Source organism: Pygoscelis adeliae, unplaced genomic scaffold (assembly GCF_000699105.1).
Source record: "Pygoscelis adeliae isolate BGI_AS28 unplaced genomic scaffold, ASM69910v1 Scaffold414, whole genome shotgun sequence".
In the NCBI taxonomy this organism is placed as follows: Eukaryota; Metazoa; Chordata; class Aves; order Sphenisciformes; family Spheniscidae; genus Pygoscelis; species Pygoscelis adeliae.
This window is the reverse complement of record NW_008824673.1, coordinates 387,882-409,277: the sequence shown is the minus strand read 5'-3', so window position 1 is coordinate 409,277 and position 21,396 is coordinate 387,882. Positions and strand designations below refer to the sequence as shown.

The 21,396-nt window shown below is 36.6% G+C and overlaps 1 protein-coding gene across 2 annotated transcripts in view; it reads left to right on the top strand.

The window, feature by feature from the left end:
* The window catches only part of BANP (BTG3 associated nuclear protein), a 138,574-nt gene that overhangs the window by 19,284 nt on the left and 97,894 nt on the right, over positions 1-21,396 (top strand). For both annotated transcript variants that reach the window (XM_009323038.1, XM_009323037.1), the window contains exons 4-6: positions 2,388-2,510; positions 3,277-3,452; positions 16,845-17,084. In XM_009323038.1, the coding sequence (XP_009321313.1) occupies positions 2,388-2,510; positions 3,277-3,452; positions 16,845-17,084 (539 nt within the window). The remainder of the gene's footprint in view (positions 1-2,387; positions 2,511-3,276; positions 3,453-16,844; positions 17,085-21,396) is intronic.

Here is a 21,396-nt window from a genome sequence, read left to right as displayed (position 1 = left end):
CCTGCTGATTATCCACTCTGCTGACTGGGAAAAGTTAATTCTTAGAGAGGAGCCAGTGTTTTCATGGGTGTTTGTTTAGGGATAAATTTGAAAAAAGTTTATGCATTGAAGTAAGCAACCTTGAACGTACACTGATGCATTGAAGAGGGGATGAATCTGTGCTGGTGGGTTGTATAAAAGTATTTCCTTATTCTAAATTTGCTTAAATTAGCTATATGCCATCTGGCTCACTCTCTAGACTGTCTTCCTTAAAAATGAATATTCTTTAATAAAAAAAAAAGAGGTAACCCCCCCCCCCAACCTCTTCCTTATTTTATGTCAAGTTTTAGTGCTAAGACGCTTTCAAATATAAACTTAATAGGAGCAAAATCCTAAGGACTTTATAAATGTAATTTTATTGCATTTATCTCTACAGCTGAAATTAATCATTCAGAGTGTTCATTAAAAATAAGCTTTGGTAAGTGACATTTTAAACAGGCATTCAGAAGTGATTGCAAGAAAGATGGTGATAAAGAACAGTGTCTAAAAGGAAGTGTAAAATTCTTGAACATTTTAAACTAGCCTGTAAAAACTTCAAATGTAGCTGTTTGGACAATTTGGGAAATGTAACGAGAACACGTATTGCTGCTAGACTGGGGGACTGCCAACGTTGCCACGGATCGGTATTTTATCAAGTATTTGGTGTGTTTTTTTAAAACATGCAGTGCTGGCATTGAGAAAATAGAAGTCTTTTTTTTTTTTTTAAATAAGAAATGTGTGGGTGTTTTTCCTCTTGATAATGAAGAAAATTTTGAAAAGGTGACTACGAAAGCATCATAAACCCTTATACTCTAGATAGCAATTAAAAAAAGCCAACAGAACCCCCCCATTTATTGCTTAATACAATTCGAACTTCACATACACATGAAAAGCTATAGTACACTCTGTACTTGTCTATGATTAGACAAACATCTTCCAGAGCTTCTCAAGGTTTGCAATCCAACAGATCATTGGCAGTCCATGAGGAATCCCATTTGTTCCTAGCAACAGATGCAATTACTGTAAGAGGGAGGAAGAGCATTAGGCCCTGGGGCTTTTTGTATCCAAAAAACCTGTGGTCAACCATTTTATCTGTGCCAAAGTTGAGATCCATTTATTGTTAGCTCTTATGACAGTTTCTTATCTTTTCTTTAGGTCTTAACGATGGATATTGTAGTGCTTAAAATTTTATATAGACGCATGAATATTCAAGCAAGCAGGCGCTGTATTGCAGCTGAAATAAACAGAGTTGCTGTCATCAGATTTGTTTAATTTGTGTTTCAACAATTAGCCAAGGAATACAGTTAGGAAAAATAAATGACTATCAGTCATGTTTGAGATGTTGGACCAGTAAAAATAATAGCGGAAGCAAAGAGAAAGGAGAAGGCCTTCTCTGTCACTAAAACACAAATTTTCTTCTAAGTTCTCTCCTTAAGTTTACCATGAGCACAGTGGAAACAGTCTCAAATATCAAAACCATGCCTTAGAATATTGAGTAATGGTGTGGGACTAATGTTAATAATCTCTGAAACCAAATTAAATGATAAGTTGCATGCTGGAGACAATTCCTTACTTCATATTTACTTTTGTATTATGGTGTAGACTTAGTGTGTTTTTCTATGCAACGCTTCTCTAGTTATTTCCTTCTACATTGTCATCATAAGTGATAGAGAAAGCTTTCTGGTTTCTCACACACTAAATGCTTTTCTGTTGTTTGTTTTAGATTTTTTTTTTGTATGTGAAATGCACACAAGAAGTAGTTCAGTCTTGTCATTATTTAAAGTTACAGTCTGTCCCTGTTCTGCTCTCATGCCCCTAGTATCACTCTCGTCTCCCTGCCCTCCACAAGCCCCCAGCCCTGGAAGACAATACATGCTTTTTAACTAAGCCCATCATCCAATTTTGCAATAAATACTTCTACATTTTTTTTTTTCCTAGGAATTAGCCTACTGAAAATGGTGCATTACTGTGTCAGCTGGCCATAGTATCTCTGAAAACGATCACTCTCAGACTTTTCAAAACAAGAATTTGGTGGCTCTTTGGAGCTGTGATGTACAGACTTCCTCCTGTGTATCTTGAGATGATGAATTCTTTATCGCTTTGCCAGGGGTCGTGGACTTTTATATAATTCCATTGAAGCCATCCGTCCTCTGAAAAAATTCGAGTACTTTAAATGGTACAGATGTAAAATTTGATGGATTATCAGCTTTAGCGTTTGATACATAACCACGATGCTGGGAGAAAGAGCTAGGCTTAGAGGCAGTCTCTGTTTTTAAGTAGAGTATTTAAACCATAAGACTGTGTTAATGTATTATTTATAAGGTTTGCTCCTTTACATTCCATTTTCCTTTCTGATTTTTCTCTTGTAGTGTTGTCCCTCAGACCACAGTAATACTGAACAACGACCGGCAGAATTCAATTGTAGCCAAGATGGTTGGGCAGGAAGAGCCATTGAGCAGAACAGCGGATTCTCTGGAAAATATCCTTAGCAAGTTAGTAGCAGTTACGGGAATCCTCCCCCTTCGTGCCCTCCTTTGACAGATCAATATCAGTCTCTGCAGCAATTTGAAGTGCAAAATGAGGAATGTTCTAGGTAATAGTGGGGGGAAAAAACATTGAACCGCTACTTGAATATTTTATCAGGCTGACAGTCCTGCCTAGGGAAACCTCGTGTCAGCGGTAAAGGTACAGAGCAATGCTTCACTCTTGATGGGGAGAGAACATTTTGGAGAATCTGGGATTAGTTCCATGTTAGTTGACAGCTGACAGTTGAAAGGAGGAGTGCCTGTAGCTACATATTTTTTACATGGATGCACGATCGCTTGGCAACATGCCAAGAGCCTGTATTTAAGCAACTGAAGAAGGATTATGCAGCGGCCCAGGAAGGCTTGTTAGAATTTGTACTGTCTAAAGCAAATTTTAAATTAAGTGGAACTGAAGATGCTGGGTAGAAAATGTTCTTAAATAATATGTTTTTATAAATCATTTAAATATTTTTTGTTTTGCGTATTGGGCCTAGACTTTTCCATTGATGCAAATTTAGAAAGTATGCATCTAGAATTTTTTATTTCTTATGCTATTTTCCTTCCATTTTATTTTGCTGGATAGCTCTGAGTTATAAACAGGAGCTTGTTTAAAGGAGCATGCTTTTATAATACATTTAATTTTGTCAATTACTGTTTTTAATTCCCTTATAATGATGCTATTCCTGATTAAGGATTGTGTTTTCCCAAAGTTACGTACTTTTCTTTTCCATAGTGCTGTTCCTGGACGTAGGCAGAACACCATAGTGGTGAAAGTTCCAGGGCATGACGATAGTCACAATGAAGACGGAGAGAGTGGCTCTGAGGCCAGTGACTCAGTTTCCAACAGTGGACAATTAGGAAGCCAAAGTATTGGGAACAATGTCACGCTTATTACGCTGAACTCTGAAGGTATGCTGATCTAACTATAAGGCTACTTGAGCAAAGTAAATGTGGTGATGGAATGAACTAAGATTCAACTGGAAGCTTCAGAGATCATATCATGGGTCCAACCTTGAATTGTTAGGCAGTACAGCAAGCATCAGATAGGAGTGAATGAATCTGAATGAATCATTTGGTTGTTTGGTGTGTGTTTGGCTCCCCCCCCGGTTTGTTGTCCCCCCCCCCCCCCCCCATTTTTACTAGTTTTACAGGCAGAACAGCTAATTAAAATTACTTGTAAAATTTAAGAAGTATGCCCCACTATAGCAGTGTAGCTTTATATTTTAAACCCTTTAAATTAAAACATGCAACCTGCAGGATTTCCCATCACCAAGTTGAAATATTGTTTCAGGACAATAAATGCCTTCTCTAGGAAATAATACCTACCAGTCCAGCTCCTCCTGTAACTTATTATGCCAGTCCACTTGTGTAATTCTTGTGAATGTAAAATAGTTATTTTAGCAACTGCAAACGATTTTTATAAGGAAATTCATATTAAAAACAGACTGTTAACAGTGTAATGTCAGATTTTTCTGAAAATTCTTTGTCTTGGACACAGAAATGTAAGAATTCTAGGTTAGTCTTATATTCTATTTTATCTGGTTGGAAATATTGAAATGAATGTTAGTTGCTGTATTTTAATCACAAACAGGATGATATAAGGGACACTGAGTTTTAGGTGAAAATAACATATGATAAATTATGTTTTACGATTAGTTTGAAAGTATCAGTGATTTTTTTTATGCAGATGTAATTTGAATCCTAGACTTCAATTTAATAATTTTCCTAATTACTTTTTAAAACATAGTTATTGAATGTTTGCTTGTGTTATTCTGGATGTGGTAGTTCATATTTACATTCATGTACCAGAGAAGAATAAGGTACTTCAGGAAATCGTTGCAGCAGAATGCACTTAGGAGGTAACCTTGGTACTTAAGAGGTAAATGTGTTGTCTTTTTGATCTCTAACACTGAAACAGAAGGACTCTAATTTAGGAGTGATTCAGTTTCTTCTGCATGATCTCCAGCCATTGGTAAAAGCATGTTGAGTGTGAACAGGTTAGGATACAATTAGGGGTAAGGAATAATTCAAGATAGCCTGAAACTGAGTATTTAAGAGTGCATTCAAAGATTTCAGAACTAACAGTTCAATGAGATGCTTTAAAGCTTTGATACTTAGGAAACTTCATAAGTCAGTCTACTGAAAGTGTCACGCACCAAAGATTGTTTCTGAAAGTGTTGTTCTAAGGCATTTGAACCTAGGATTCTTTGGCTTTCATGGATACTCATACAACATATGCATATTAGAAAGAGCTTTTAGGTTCTGTCATGTAAGTATGTTGTGACACAGAGTTGCTTCCAAAGGGTATTTCTTTTTGGGTCAGTGGGGAATTAAAGGAGACTGAGGCTGTCTGAGGAGTTCCTCTCAAAAAAAAAAAAAAATTATCAGATTGCAGATAGTGCTGATATTTAGATGTGAAAATACATATAAAACGTACTCTTTGTGGAGTCTGTTAATATTTCATACAGCTCTGTGTCAGCTATGCCAGGAACAAAGTTCCTAACATCAGGAGGGTATTTGTTGTGTAATGCCCTTTTTGACTTGGTGGTTTGGCACAGATTTGCACAGACAAATGTGATGTTGGCCTTTTATGCCGTTGTTGTATATGTAAATTTTGAAGAAACAGCTAATCCATTAATGTCTTCAGATCTGATTTTCTTCAGACATTTAGAACACTCATCCATTAAAAATCTCTCTGAGATTGATGAATGCTTTGAGAATCAGATTAGTAATCCCCCACACCTACCTCTTCTTGCCCTTGCGAAGAGGAGAGAGGACCGCTTGCACAGAAGGAATGCTAAGCAAACTAGCCTGCAGTGTGTCACAGAAATTAAATTATTAATAAAGGAAGTGATGAAGAATAATAGGTCTGTTGTGCAGACTCATTTTCTTCAGCAGTAAAAGGCAAAAGTTACAGCACCCATCAGCTTGCTTTCATCGTCTGTGAAAGAATTCTGAGTTGCTCAAAGGAATCTCAATTGATTGTAAAATATGCGGGGCCAAGAATGGCGTACTTCAGCCCTTATGGACGGAGACTAAACAACAGGTTTTCAGTATGACTCCCATCTGTCTTATTGTATCCGGAAAGCAAAAATAAACTGTGTTTATAGTTGGGCTTTAGCTGACTTTGGATATGGCATTGACCTGTGGATATTTTCAGAATTTAGTTAATAGATTTATGTAAAGGCGTTGTTTGCTCCCTGCTGGCTGTTTTCAAAGAGCATTTAATCATGTATGGTAGTTTAAAAAAATTAGTGTTACTGCCTTTCTATTCCAGAAAAATAATTATACAGAAGCATGGAGCCCAGTTCCTGGTTCCAATAATGGTCTAGAATAAGGGGGGGGGTGTTGCCGGCTGAACACTGTGACTTTATTTGATCTTCAGTTGTATATTACTCTCTTTGCATGTGCAGTAAGGCATGTTCTCGCTCTTCTTTGAGCAACAGTTACTTGATTCTTTCTTTTGCTTTTCAGAAAACTGAAAGCGTTCATCCGTTTTACAGATGCAGTTAATAGTCTGCAAAGCATTGATTTTAAGATGTAGTGTTTATGAACTGAAAGCACCTAGAGATGCTGAAACAATAATTTTTGTGAAGTTTTGTGAATTTTGTCCAAATTTCACTTTGGAATAATTAATGTCCTTTCACGTGGGAATGATAGAAATATCAACACCTGATGTATTCATTGGACTGCAGTTCTAAAAGTGATGTTCATCAAGTAATCTTGCACAATTGAAGGTAAAACCCAGCAAGAATAGAATTGTTCAGTATTGAATTACCAGTGTAAAATCAAATTAAAACAGGCCAGAGGGCTTACTAGTAAGTGACTTAATATTTTTATTAATGTCATATTTTTGGCAGAGAGAATATCAAGTGTATCCTTATTTAGCCAACTAAGAAATAGTGTTTTTTCATTTAACTTGTAATTTTACCCCATAGATATTAATAACTGTCAAAAGCGATTAGTCTGTTGTTGTTTTGAATGCATATGTTAGCGTGTCTTTTCTACTCTAACTTTGTTGCAGCCCAAGTGATTCTTCCGGGGAAACTAGAGAAGAGCAGTTGGTATCGGTGTATAAACAGTAGTGTAAGTTTATAACCACATGCTTTAGATGTAAAATTACTTTCCTACAAATGGGAGGATAATTTAATACTAAGATCAAAGCTCAAAACTCTGTTTTACCAAACTTCCCTTATAAGAAGATACCTTCCTCCAGAAACACTGTTTGAATGCCACTGATCCTCCTGGAGTTTAAATGGGGAAGGGACATCAGCTTAAAACTGATTAACTTTGACTCTTCGGTTTCTGGAGATCTGGATTGGAGACTTCATTTAAATCCTAAGTAAAAAAATGTTTATATTTTTTTTTACTGTACTGAAACAAGGTACTGAATGAAGAAGTCCAGGTGTGACCCACTACTGAACTCACATTTGAGTAGAAGTGAAAAAGCAGAAAGGTCTTAAACCAGCAAACATACAACCTACCAAATAAAACTGTGTCCAAGCTGCTCTATTCTGGTAATTTAAACTGCTCAAGCAATGCTAAAATGTTAATTGTAAGCGCTGTCTCTAAGGTCTAACTGACTTAATCATCGCCCATCTCTTCTCTCTTTATTTTTCTGATTTAGGAAAAAATCTCCTCCTTGTATTTTTAACACAATACGTTAATGATGTTTAAAAAGGTCCTCACTTTAACCAAGAGTCATTGTTTCAAACCAGAGATCTTTTTGTTGTATAATTAGCTTAGTTATAGTCTTAGCTAAGAAGTTCTGATTTGGAAGAGCTTTTGGAGAGCTCCTCTGACAGTTGTGAAACTGTCCTTACCCACAGTGCGCTTAACTGAATAAATCTCCAGTCTGGTTAACCTTTCTTTCCTCTTTCTCTCTCCGTCTTTTGAAACATCAAAGCTCTGTAGGTAACTCATGCATTGTGGTAGAAATGCAGCTAAGCAGTTTACATCAGGAGGTACCGCTTTGTGTTTTCATAGAAACGTTTTCTTTCTGAAGTGTGGCTTTTAGAAGTTTGAAGTACCCAGCTGTTCCCATGCTTTTTAGAAGTCTCTTGTGTAGTAGTTATTCTCTGAATACATGAATGTGTCTGTTTTAGCAGAAATGTTTTCTGGAGGAAAGAAAACACCGAACATGAGTTATAGCATGACTGGTCAAACTTATAAACAAACCATTTTACTGTGTGAGTATCGAAGAATTTGGGTAGAGGCTGGTTTTCTGAAAAGTAATGTTTTTGGCTGTGTTCTCCTGAGGCACTGTATGCTTTTTCTTTAACCTGGAGGAAACCTGTGTTTAAAAACATCGGGAACTTTTCTTGTTCGTTGTCCTCTTCTCCCCTCGCCCCCGCCAGCGTGGATTACACATCTTTCTCGTTTAATGGATAAGAAACACACATTTATCACTAGGAAGTGTTTAAAGTAAATGTCAACAATTGATAGATGTGTTTTTGCTCTTTTAAAAGTCCACTTAATTTTGACATGAATGTGTTTTTACCGTAGTTTTGGAGAACAGCATACACTCAGTTTGAACAAAGTTGTCCTTTTTTTATCTTGAACTTTTTAATTAGGCTTAAAAATGATGAGTTGATTAATGAAGATCATCATCATTTGGGCCTTGCGTTATTTTTGTAATAAACAGTTGTAGATCTTCAGAAACTGTTACAAAAAACTGGTTTGTCCATTTGTGTTTGTGAGGATTTAGTTGCTATATGTGTTAAGTGGTTTATAATGCAGTGACTCTTATCCATCTGTTAAGCTGTGATGGGAATGGAGTTGATATTTCTCTCAGGTATATTGAAGCTGTGCAGAATTCTGTGACTTAAATGTCATGGGCACCTTCCAACTTTGTAGAGTTGACTGTATTATGCAAAGCAAAGATAGCACAGGAAGAGATGTCATTAATTTCACTGATATGGTTTTGGAGTGGGAGAGCCATTAAGTTTTATATACTAAACATGCTGAAATATTTTTTTTTTCTTAATAGTTGCGTGGGAGTTTGTGTGCTAAATGAAGTGATGGCACTATTCTATTTTCCTCTTCAGTTTTCAGATATTTTACTTCTCGCACTTTCAGGGTGGTAATAGAAGGAAAAGTTTAGACTGTTTAGTTATTTTTGTTTAGACTGTTAAGTTGTTTTGAGGAGACTATTTTTCTGTGCTTTCCAGAATTCTTGTACATTTATAAAGGTCTGGAGACTCTGAATTGGATTTCGCCAATCTAAAATGCTACAGCTGATATATACTGTCCTTCTTGCACAGAACTTAATTTGCGAATCGATTCTTTAGGCCTTCGTATCTCTGAAGATATCGGTACTAGTTGATTACGTGGTAAGTAAGGCCTCGTGCATAGTCTCCGTTCACGGCAGCTTTCATCCTAACACTGTTGCGTTCTTTTGGATTTTGCCTTCCCCTGCAAAAAATAATACCGTGAAGAACATTAGATCCACACTAGTTTTAAATTACAGAAGTTTTAAACCTATGTTATTAAGTACCTATATTGTTTTCTGACTTTAATGAATTCTCTCGTACTGGTATGTGGCTGTAATCCTGTCAAGGGTTGGTTTTCAATTGACTAAGCTATAACCTGGCAGCCGTTCATGCTCACCACAAATCCGTTAGAAAATATTCTGACATTCTCAAATATATTTGTCTAAACTTTTTAACTGAAGAGTTTTAGCATTAGATGAAGAAAAGCAAGTTGCAGTAACTATGAACAAATAAGTTTTGGTAAGAATGGTGAGTAGATTTTCAAATGATCAATGCTTAAAAGGAACCTTTTATGTTCTTAATAGATAACATCTGAGGTGAAAATAACGCTCTTTTGTCCAGGCTCCAGTTACCTCCCATCTTATTTACGGTAAGGCCTCCTCTCTGGCCTTATATTCAGAAAGCTGTTATAAATATGATTTTCCAAACTCGCCATTTTAACTCCATCATCTTCTTGCATCCCTTTCCCTACTCCATGGCACCCTTGGTATGAAGGAAGACCTTGTCCTTTGCCATCTCCCAGTCACTGTTGAGAGTTGCTCTGACTTCCTCAGCCATAGATGACAGGTTTCCTTGCTTGTAATGTTTTCACAGAGACTTTTATGCTTTCTTCTGCTTCCTTGGGAGGAAATCCTCATAACTATATATATACGTCACTGTCCATAATACTTGCTTTTGTCTTTTCTCATGGTGTTTACTTAAAACTTAGCCATAGTTAAGATACCTTTTTTTTCCTAAGATACTTTCTTTAAGAGACTCTTTCTTTTGGTGATACCTACCATCTCAATGTGTGTTGTCACCTGCCTGCCTCTCTGTAATCCACCTGTTGTCTCCTGCATTATTCTTGGATTGTAAAATTGCTGGGTAAGGAGGATGTTATATTTGTTCTGTACTTACATAGTACCTTCCGCAACACTTGATTCTGATTTAAGAGTTTTACACTCTTGGATTTATAGGAAACAGTCAAAAAGTGTGGCTTGTTGCTTACTTGTGATTTCTCATTTGTTGGGTAAACTGCTTGGAATTAATGTATAAAAGATCACACTTAATTCATAAAGAACTCTTTCTGATAAGTCTTGAGCTTGCACTGAGTAACAGTTTCTGAATTTTATGTTGTTAAGTACTGTTTTACCAAGAAACGTGTGCAAAGAGCAGAAAGCAAAGAATAGAGAATATCCAAATATATTTACTAATTTTTTTGATAAATTAGTTTTTGCTGTGGTCGGGCAGTTTTGTGTTTCCTCTGAAGGTGTTGAATTTTATTTTGAAAAACTTTACAAGAACTTGCTCTTCAAAATGTCACATTAGAATATGCGTAAAAACAGAATTTGCTTTTTTTAATGCAGCTTATGTACAGAAAAAATATTAACTTAAGCGGCTGCTTCAATTTAGCTCAACAAAGCTCAGATGTTGAATACTTATGTTCAACTAAAGAATAAGCTATCTAAAGGCACTGTGATAATACTTGCACACCTCTAGGAGATACGATGAGAGCATTATTTTGCTTAGTACTAGATATTACTTTCAAGATATGAGGGGCTTCAAGATGTAAGGAATATTGTAATAATACTGTTCTTACCCATATTCAGTATATGGTAACATTTAAAATATTTAATGTGACTTACTGTACAAACAAGAGGAGCATCTGTTCCTAAAACATTAATGCACATCATGTTATCCTTTTAAATCTTTCACAAAAGAGTTACTGTCCTATCTTTAATATGGAAGGAAAAAAAAAGCAGGACCTCTCATCTTTGTGGTATAAGAATGTCCCGTTCAGCATTACTATGCTGCTTTAAAAGCAGATATTTTTAAAAATGTCTATGCTAAAGCCAAGACTTTGAAATTACTGAGAAAGAAACAGATTGTCCTTAGTATCTCCCAAGTACGTGAAATGCTCTTGAACAGCGCTCCATGAAAGCTGTTTTTAAGTGATATAAATAAAATGGCAAGATCCATTGATTTACAATTTAGTTCAGTGAACTTTACACTTGATATCCTGACGTACGATGTTTGGCACCATATGATAGTTTCCTATCACATCTGCTTTCTCTGCGTTCCTTTTACTGCATTTTAAGACTATAAAAATACAGAATTAGAAATGTAAACATGTATTTTTTTGAGAAGATAAGGGAAAACTGGTCTACATAGTGTGTTAATTAAAGGATGAATAATATTTTTTCCAAATGAAATTGTTTAGTCACATATTGTCTCTTCAGCTTTGCATCTGCAACAGTCATTTTACAATACTAGTATTAAATAGGGCTCAATTTGCTTTCCAAATGTGAATCCAAGCAGCTATTTGTACGTGGCCCAGACTTATCTGTCCACAGGATTTTCCAGTTCACTGTAAGATCAAATCTCGCATGTTATATGATTATTTGCAGCACTTTGCTTTTCCTGCCAAGCTCCTTGTGACCAGATACAGACAGCGAGAATGAACTTCTAAATAGCAAACTTATTGTGTCTTCAAACAATATATGTAGCTGATGTGAAGACACTGATGAGACTTCAAGAGCTTCAGTGACTTGTTAAAGCCAAAGAAAACTATAGAAATTGAATTGCTTTGATTTTTTTTTTTTTTAAATTATTGGGAGCAAACAAATGAACAATGGTTTCTTCCAGGTATCTGTCACAGTGATGTTTGGAATTAACAGTCTGGTCCACTGTGTAAAGTTAAATATAACAAAAAGGCAATAAACAAGAAAGTGGGAAAAATCTAAATTAGAAATCTCATTTTTCTGACACGAAACACATTTTCTAAAGGTTTAAAAAGTCATCTAAGTCCACGGATTTTAATTTTCTCAATTTTATCTGGAATTTTTTTAGCTGATTGTTTTAAATTATGGATGATCACATTGTCCTCATTTTCTACTTCTGTTGAATAAATTCCATGGCCTTCCATGAGTTGTAAAGTAAGTGAATCTCCTCTTTCTCTCATGGATTTAACCATATACTAAAACTGAGGCCTTATTTTTAACAAACAAGTAATCTCACTGATGTTATGCTGAGACTACTATGCACACCCTAGTATTTGCTGAGACAAGTATGCTTTGGTACTGCATGCCCATGTGTGTTCTTTCATGCTGTGTTGTCTGTCAGACAACTGAAGAAACCATGAGTGCAGGATGTATTTTCAGAGTATCTCGTGTAGCGTACCGGTCCTCTAACCTTAGGGGCTTAGAAGTTAACTGGAACTGCGTCTCTGTTAGCCAAATCCTTTGTGCCGTACAGAAGATTATACTTGGAGCATGAGATTATTCTGGCTATCTTTCTTTTATATTTACATGGAAATTAAACCTTTTTTCCCCATGAGAAGAGTCAAGCAAAAAACTCCAGTTCTGTGTCAAGGGTTTCTGATGTTTGTGGACGTGTGTGTGTGTTGTATGCTTCCTTTTGCCAGAACTCCCAGTGTCTCAACTGCTGTTTGTGGTGGGAGGAGGTTTTGGTGAGTATAGCTTTAAAGCTAGTTCTTTAACCTTTCTTTTAGCACAAGCTTTAAATCACATTGCTAGATTTGTAGGTTAACTTACAGCCTGATTGTTGCTCTGTTCCTTATATTTAATGATTGTTAGTTAATAAAGTCAGTGCTCTGTAGTCTCTGTCAGTTAATCACCACCCCTGTGAACTCTTGCAGGGGCAAAGGACTCGGGCTAATTGACAGACGTTTATTTAAAAAGATGATGTTGAATCTTCTACACATCAGCCAAAATAGTGTGTAATTTCTCTAGAAATGGGGGTTTATTTTTGTAGGTTAGGATTTTTTTTTGAGGTTAATTCTTCTTTCTTCCTTTGTACTGCAGCTACTAGTTGTTTTTCTCTGCTGCAAAAGCCAGATTTGCACCCGGCCTTGTTAGTAAAATAAACACAACTACTCAGAATCATGGAACATGTTAATTCAAGTGTTTATGTGGGCAGGTGTTTCCTTTTGTTTTTCCTTGTTTTAAAGGAGTAATTGACAGCACCTTGCGAGAGGGCAGAGCCTGGCTTTGCTTCTAGTCTTACTGCTGATGCTCGCATGTCAAACTAGGGGAGCGTAACCCAATGGAAAGACATGAGTAACAGTTAAGTGTCTGTCATCTCCCCGGGTGGGAAGACACATACACACATCGAGAGTGAGTCTGAAAGCCACGGTGACTCTTGTCTGGTTTTTGTTCTCTTAACATAGGTTTTCTTGATACTAACTTTAAAGCTCGCTCAGCCTGTTTCCATAGAAATGCTTGTTTGCGCAGCAGCCCCAGCCACCTCTCGTCTTCTCGCACGTCCTTGCTGAAACAGAGGAATGGTCAGCTGTGTTGTGAGATAAAAGAAACGGACTTAATACAGTAAAAAAGATTTGAAAACAGCATTGAAAAGCGAACTAGTTCTGGATTCAGCAGAATGGAGATAAAGGCAAATTTTCTGATCTCTAAAAAGACATTGAAGAGGAGCTAGAAATTAGTTTGTCTGTCATTGAAATGAGCTTCTGAGTACAGAGAGGAAATCAGATAAAAATGTCAGGACTTTAACACTGGAAGTAGAAATGATCAAGAGCCACTTCTCTGATGATATAATATTTGGTGTAAAGAAACTCCAGGAAGTACCTTTCCACATAGCATTCAAAATGCAGCAAGGCCATTAGGAGAATTAAGGAAAGGAAAATAATTCAGGGCAAAACAAAAAAGGTGCGTGATTAACTGAGTTACAGATGAGCGTGTGCATTTATGCTTCATTATTTTTAAGAAAAGAGTGTTCTTTGACTGTATTTTTCCTCCCCAACCCTTCACATGTTATTTGTGTTTTGGTAGCCTTTAAGGAATAGAAGAAGCTGTGTGTGGTTGTACAGTGCCTAGTGGGGTCCTGACTCGGTATCTGGCTATTGCAATGTAGGTACTAAATAACTTGATTCATCTAGATACTTCGTATAATGCCTGATAATACGCGTAAAGAACCATTTCAGTAAGCATAAAAGGATGTTTGAGCGCTAGGAGCTTCAAATGATGCAGCTTTAGTCAGTAGTGTTTATGTACTTAATTGTTCAGAGAACTTCAATCAAACTCTGCCTTTTTTCCTCTTTCGTTATTCAGTCTGTCTTTTCCCATACCACACCACTTGCTCAGAGCAGTTCTGCCTCCCTCATAACTGGCACTATACTTCCTCTTCTCACCATTTTTTTGTGTGCCAATCTCATCATATTTGCTCTGTGCAAAGTGCCAGATGTGTTGGCAGGCCGGTAGGAATTATTTTTATCTACGATAAGGAACGGTTTAGCTTTTGTGCCCTCAAGTAGCTGCAGTGAGACAGAGTCATGTTTAACTTTAGTCAGGTAAGTTCCACTTAATGCAAAATGATTATAAAGCAAATTCCCTTTCTGTTGAAGCTTTTAAAGCAGGAGGAAAATGCAAGAGATGATTTAATGTGGGGCATGTGTTCATAGGTCAGAATAACAAGATAGTGTCTTTTTTCCAGGCTGTTAGCAATAAAAGAACAGTTGCACATGGTAAAAACAGTATGTTCTAGACTCTGTGCCAGTAAAAAAAAAAAAAAAAGATTATTTTGCAAATTGAAAAAAATCTTTGGTTCATGTAGGTTGATAGCATTTGTTAAACGAGACTGCAGGTGAAAGGTGTTCCATAAGTAGTAATAACTGTAACAGTAATTCAGTGAACTGGTAAGGCAGTAAGGTTTTGATAGGATGTAGAATCCTTTACTCAGGCTTCCTAGAATTTCTTTGAAAAACTTTCACGTTAATCCAGAGATGTTTTTGCTTTGCCAGCTCTGCCCAAATTTTTATAAAACAGTCAATTTATCTTCAGGAACAGACTGTTGTTTTCCCTGATAATGTTAACCAGACTTGTGGTGAGGCCAGACACAGTGGCATTCAAAACAAGTCATAATTAACATGAACCACCTTATTTTTCAGATGGCACCTGGTACTGTGAGCAGAAAACAGCTAGTGTGCCCTGTTACATAGTTCAGCATAAAAAGTAAGGTTCAAGTAAAATATACACACGCAATTTTTTTATATATAAAAATATATTCAGAGCAGAGCATGAAGTTCTGATTTCAACAGAAAAAAGTTTGAGTGACTAGCTGCTGCGTACATCAGCAATAAATATTTTTCCTTACAAATTATTATAGTTGATAATCTGATTTTATAATGATATATCAGTATTGCATAATCTAACGTTTGCTTCATACTGTCATTATTCATTGCAGTAAACTTGCATCTGACACGTGGTATGACTCAACCCAAAGGTCATGTTGGAAAAGTATCTTTTAGTGTTTGAGTTGCTTTTATGTTATATTTTATTGCGTACTTTTGGCTTGATGTCTAGTAAAAGGCAGGCTGCTTAACCTATGCCAGTGCTTGGAAATAAAGATGCTGCTTGCTCAGGGGTCCTGTTCAATGTGAAAAGGATATGCTCATCTGTCTGAACTCCGTCACCCTACCTTGTGACTAGAAGGGTTATGGAAACCAGGAATTTGAGACTTTGTATATATCATGGCACTCTAAAGACATTTAATGAAAGATAAATCGTGTAATTGAATGACTTGTTCACATTTTTACCATTCTGAAGGGGCGTGAAACAACGATGAAATACTATAAAGCTCTAGCATGGAAGGGCTGAGTGACTCCTAAGTCAGGAAGCTTTGTTTTAGTCCACAGAGTTGAGCAAACATAGAAATCAAATCCAAATGGTCTGTGTCAGTAAACACTGAAATAGTGCTGGAATGTTGTTCTATCCAGTTCTTATTAGCATTGTCAAGATTTGTACTGGAAATTTTGTTTTTATCTGGAGTGACAGTCTCACCCTAGATCCTGTGTTGCATCCTCCACTTCAGCAGGGATTGGTCATCCTTAGGAGCTCTGTTCTAGTTTCTGGTTAGTCTTGAATCCACTGACTTTTGGCATTGTCTGCAAAGATTAATTTCCAGTGAGGGCTTAGTATTCCTCTTAAAATGAATAGTTTTTTTTCCTGCCAACTGAGGGGCTGAGACAGAAATCAAAAACCTCTTTATATACAAAACGTGTGTGTTTATACACAAGAGAAGTTAGGTATAGTTCTTCTGCTAATGCCCTTGTACCTGAATAGAAGGGAAGATTCACTTGGCAGATGATTAGTGATTGATTCATTATCTTTATGCTGGGCCTGTTCCTTGGTAAACTGTGTGTTTAGGAAATAATGTAGACTACTGGCTGGTAAATTTGAAGAAAGACCAAAATTTTGATTGGGATCTCTGGCTACATTTTGAATGATTGTCATTGCTTGAAATACTCTTTTTAAGTGATTATATAAGTTACTGCTCATTATTGATTATAATTTCTTAAATTTATAATCTTGGTTAGACTCTTCTAAATCTGATGCTTTGGGGGAAAAATGTGGTTCAAAGCTGTTAGCTTCCTGAAATTAGCTGTACTTTAAGAATAGTGTGGCGTTGCAGTAATCTTCATTTTTAGGGAATGACTAACTTGATGAATGAGAACACTGTGAATACAGTGTGCTCTTTCAGCTGTTGGCCTCTAGTATGAGACACTTCAAAATCCTGAGAGAGAGTTAGGCATCTGGACTGGTTGCACCAGTTCCTCGTGTAGGCCAGAAAATTAACGGCAGTAACTTTTACTCACCATTGGTGTGGATTTGAGAATAACTTTTTATCTGTAGCAAATCTTGTGAGCCTATTAGTCATGCTAAGTTTTAAAGAAGTTTATGGAGACTACGAAGAGAACTGGAAGAGCTCACGATAACTTAGGAAATGTTGACTGTAACGTGAACCTGGCTGTCTCATTCTGTGCCACAATTAGAATTTCCACAATCTCTGTTTTTAGAGGATTACCCCAATGGGACATGGCTCGGCGATGAAAATAATCCTGAGATGCGGGTCCGTTGCCCCATCACCCCTGCTGACATGCTGCACATCAGCACGAACTGCCGCACAGCCGAGAAGATGGCACTGACATTGCTCGATTATCTCTTCCATCGGGAAATTCAGGCCATCTCCAACCTTTCGGGCCAGGGGAAGCATGGGAAGAAGCAACTTGATCCTCTCATGATTTACGGAATTCGCTGTGAGTATAATACTGAAGCTTTTGAATTTGTACTGTGTAGATAAGGCAGAAACTGTCTGCTACTTGCAGTTAAACTACGTTTTGTAAGAATGGGGTATGTATTGTTGTTGCCAGACATATGTTTTCTTAGCTTTTGTTTATGAAGGAATCCTAATGGGCTGGTTTAATTTAGTTTGTTGTGGGTCTTCACCAGAAATTCCTTGGTTTTGAAATCTGACTTCAGATTTCTTTGCAACTACCAGCTGTGAGCGCACCAAGAGTAGTAAATATTGGAGAAATATTACTTTCTCAGATAATGGAACAAATACTAAAACAGATTACACAAATTTAAATATTGTTCAAGTGTTCAAAACAGTATGGTCTTGAATCTTAGTTTTTTACTTCCCGTTTATGTGTTTTATTGCAAAAGACTTGCTGACATTGAGATGGAAGAAATTTGCAATCTCTACTAAAGGAGAGATTAAATATCATAAAGTCTGTGGATTCATAACAGGAATGCGTATGATGCTAATGTACTTCTGTCAGCTCCAGTGTGCTTGAGTCTTTTGGTTATTAAAGCCATTATGCACTAGTGAACAGATATTACTTATACTGAAGATGCAATTTTTGTCAATTTAAAAGGAATCAAATGTGTTTTGCATATAGAATATAGTAGGCATAGCCACTATATTGAGCGAAGAAGAATCTGGACATATGCATCTTGCTCTGATACAGTGACTTCTCGTAGAGGATTAGTCGGTGAATACGTTGAGGACAGCCAAGTCTGTTCCATGCGCTATGGTGTAGATATTTTCCAGAAAAGGAGGTGGGTGAAGGCCTCTCAAACAGCCAAGCATCTGACACAAGTGTTACAGCTCTTGTGTGATACCTTTGCTATGCATGTAAAGAGGAAACAAATTTAAATGTTAGTCTGGAATTGAGAGAGTCTAAAAATGACCAGCTTTTACTAATTGAACTAGATTTTAATATACCAGTGGATCTCACTGTTAAAAGATTCTTTGTAGTCACATCTTATGTAGGTCACCAATGGATTAGCAGAGTGGGAATAATTTGTTATACTAGAGTGTTTTGTATGGACTTGCCAATTTGAAGTGCCAATTAAGGCTTAAGAACATAGCCAGAGAGAGCTTATTTTGAATGGTGTTTGAAGAATTTGATGTTTTGTTTTTATGCTTCTGTTAGGGCAATGTGTTTGATAGTTACATGGAAGAAAATGTGAAGAACATTTGATAATGAGACTGCTGTGCTTTCTTTACATTGAACCGAGCTGAGGAAATACAGAAAATTGACCTGCTTTTGTTTCTAGTAACTTGCTGGCTGTCTCGGGGAAATTGTTAGGCAAAACTAACCCATTCAGTTTGCTGCATTAGGCCAATTTTTGTCTCGTTATATACCTGAAGCAGAAGACTTCAGGCTTCTACTGCAAATACATTAAATATGTATTTTTAAGGGAGATTATGATTCAAAGTAATTTTGATCTCCAAAACCTTTTTATCTATTGATCTCATCAATGTAAATGACCTTGTTCCATTCTGTTTTTAAAACTTAGATTTTTGTTGACACTAGTTTTTAGAAACATGAAGAAATGAATCTTGCTCCAATGTTAAAGCAAGTCACTAGCAACCCTTTTCCCCATCGCTTAAATCTGTGAGGACAAATCAAACGAGGAAATTTATAACTGTTCATGTAGGAAGAACAGGTTTTTGGAAATGTGAGCATGGGGAAGGAATGTGCTCATGTGAATGAATGCTCAAGCTAGGGATTATGTCATTTCTATGAGGCATTCTGACCATGAAGAAATTGGATTATAGAAGTGGTCCCTGCAGTTGGAAAAGGTCTGCAATGGCAGAAAAGTAACAGCAGTGGATCATAAGCAGCTGCATTCTGAACAATGGGCACAGAAACCACTGTCTGTGTCTTTGATGTCATAAGCACGGTTCGGAAGGTTTGGGATCCAGGTGTCTGAAACCTATCTTTATTTCTTCATGTTGACTAGTGTTGCTTTCTTTCGGGAACCAGTCCATAACAACCTAGGGATTGTGTATGCCTTCTGGAAAAAATAGACCCCATGTGAATCTGACCAGAGTTTGCTTTTTTGGGTACCTAAATGTTAATGGTTATTGAGATTTGCTATCGGCAATGACAAAGAATCCTGTGGCAACAAGTGACGAAAATGCATGTAAACTTGATGAAGCAGTAAATTTAACAGTTACAACATTGGTCCAGAAATGATGATTTCATGTAATAACCTAATATGTCATCGCTGTGAATAATTAAGTTGAAATGAAATTTAATTTCAGTAGCCTGTTTATGAATTTGCTGTGATGTGAGTGAGCATATGGATGACTCATAAGTCTTGAGGATGAGATTCTGGCCACTTTCAGTTCAGTGGCAGAACTGTTGAGTGCAGCTGTGCCGCAATTTCATCCCTAATATTTGTCAGAGAGGTACTGGGAAGAGCCCTGCCGTGCCGTACCCACTTTGCTTTACTAGTCCACAGACCATCTGTTTTTTACTGGTGAAGTGTTGTTCCATGGAAACTATCAAAAACTGAGTGCAGCGCTAGCATGGGAACTAAATTAGGCTGTTGTCCTAACAATGTGGTTTGCTTCTGCTCTGAGCAGTAATACTTTGATGCATTATTTTAAACTTAAATGAAAAATCTAATGTCATCAGCCTCACATTTGCCAGTCATAGCTAGAAAAGCTCAAGCCGATACAAAGGATTTTATTTTTCCTTTTGTTTCAAGCTTCTTAAAGTTTGTCAGTGGAAAGATATTGCTTCCTTTCTTTTTCTAGGAGAAAAAGAAAACACCAACCGAATCTGCATTTAATAGAGAGAATATTTTGTATAATATGCAGAAACTATTGAAAATGAAGAGATGTATGTTTATTAAAAACTCTTGATATACTGCTTAAGGTTTACCGCAAGAGAGATGAAAGTTTATCTGTGGAAGTATAAATTTTCACTTGTGGTATAAATTTGCTTATGGGGGTGGCAGTGGTATTGAAGAGAGTTTTTGGGCAAGAAACCAAAATGACTTAAACACACTATATGTTATTAAGTAGCTCATTACTTCAGCCCTACTAAAAATGTAGACATTTTCTGGTGAAATATGATATAAGAACATCCGCAGTTGTAATTTTCTTTGTGTAACAGAAAATACAGGTTTAGCTCTTTTGAGATTTTATAGCAATGTCCACAAATGAGTTTGAAAAAAAACAGATTTCCAAATTCAGGATTTTGCATATATAAGAAACTTTATAACGCAAAGGATGATTTTGCATGTCGTCTCGGAAAAAATTGAGAGGGGATTTCTGAAGTTCATAAAAGAAAATCTATCAGTAGTTCTTATTCTTTGAAATAATTCAAGTAATTAAATGAAAACAAAATAACATGAGTTATTTCCTGTGTGTTTAACTTGGTTAGTGTTGACACGCTTTCTGTGAAAGCCTCTTGCATCTGCGCATGTGTTTTTGCAGACTCTCACCAATCATTTTTTAACATATTTGTCAGTTTTGGCCAATTATGACAAGAGGATAGAAGACCAGTACCTACAAATTAAATGCGGAACAAGTGTTTGGGTGAAGGAAGGAGATACAAATTCACTAATTGCGTTAAGGGGAACCTGTGCCCTTAGTTCAGTTGTATTGTTGGACACCAGAAGTCCTCTTTTGGCTCCATACAGTTGTCTGTTGCTCAGGAAATTATTTATGCATATTGAAATAACTCTCACATTACGGACATGGTTGTTGTTCAAAAAAACCCCAACAGAACAAAAAAACCCCACCAAAAAACCCCAGTACCCGCAGAGGGGAGGGCACTGTGGTGAAAGATGTATGAGTACTGTTACAGCCAGCTTAGTACTGTTCTGTTGAATTTTCCCATCTGCTTCCAAGACTACTTCGTAGAGTGAATTTTTGTCGATTTCCGTTCATGAGTTAACATTTATTTCATCCAGAATACATCCCTGTCATTTAAATAACATAGGAAAAAAGTGTGATCTGAAAATACCTTGTGGTAAAGTCTGATTTTTAACTGTATGGTAAATGATGTATATTCTGTTTCAAATGGTACATAACTTTACTTTTTAAGATGCAATTAAAAATGTAGAATAGAAGGAAGTCGGTAATCAAAGCTTGGTGTTTCTATTGTGTCATAATTTTGCTTCCGGTAAAGATGGGACCACCTTTCTACTCTATTAGTTGAAAGAGATGTTAATACACTTTGATAGAAGAATGAAACATAGCTATGTCCTCTTCAGAGGGCTGTTCAAATAGAAGTAAGCGCTATACTGCTTTACAAAATTCAT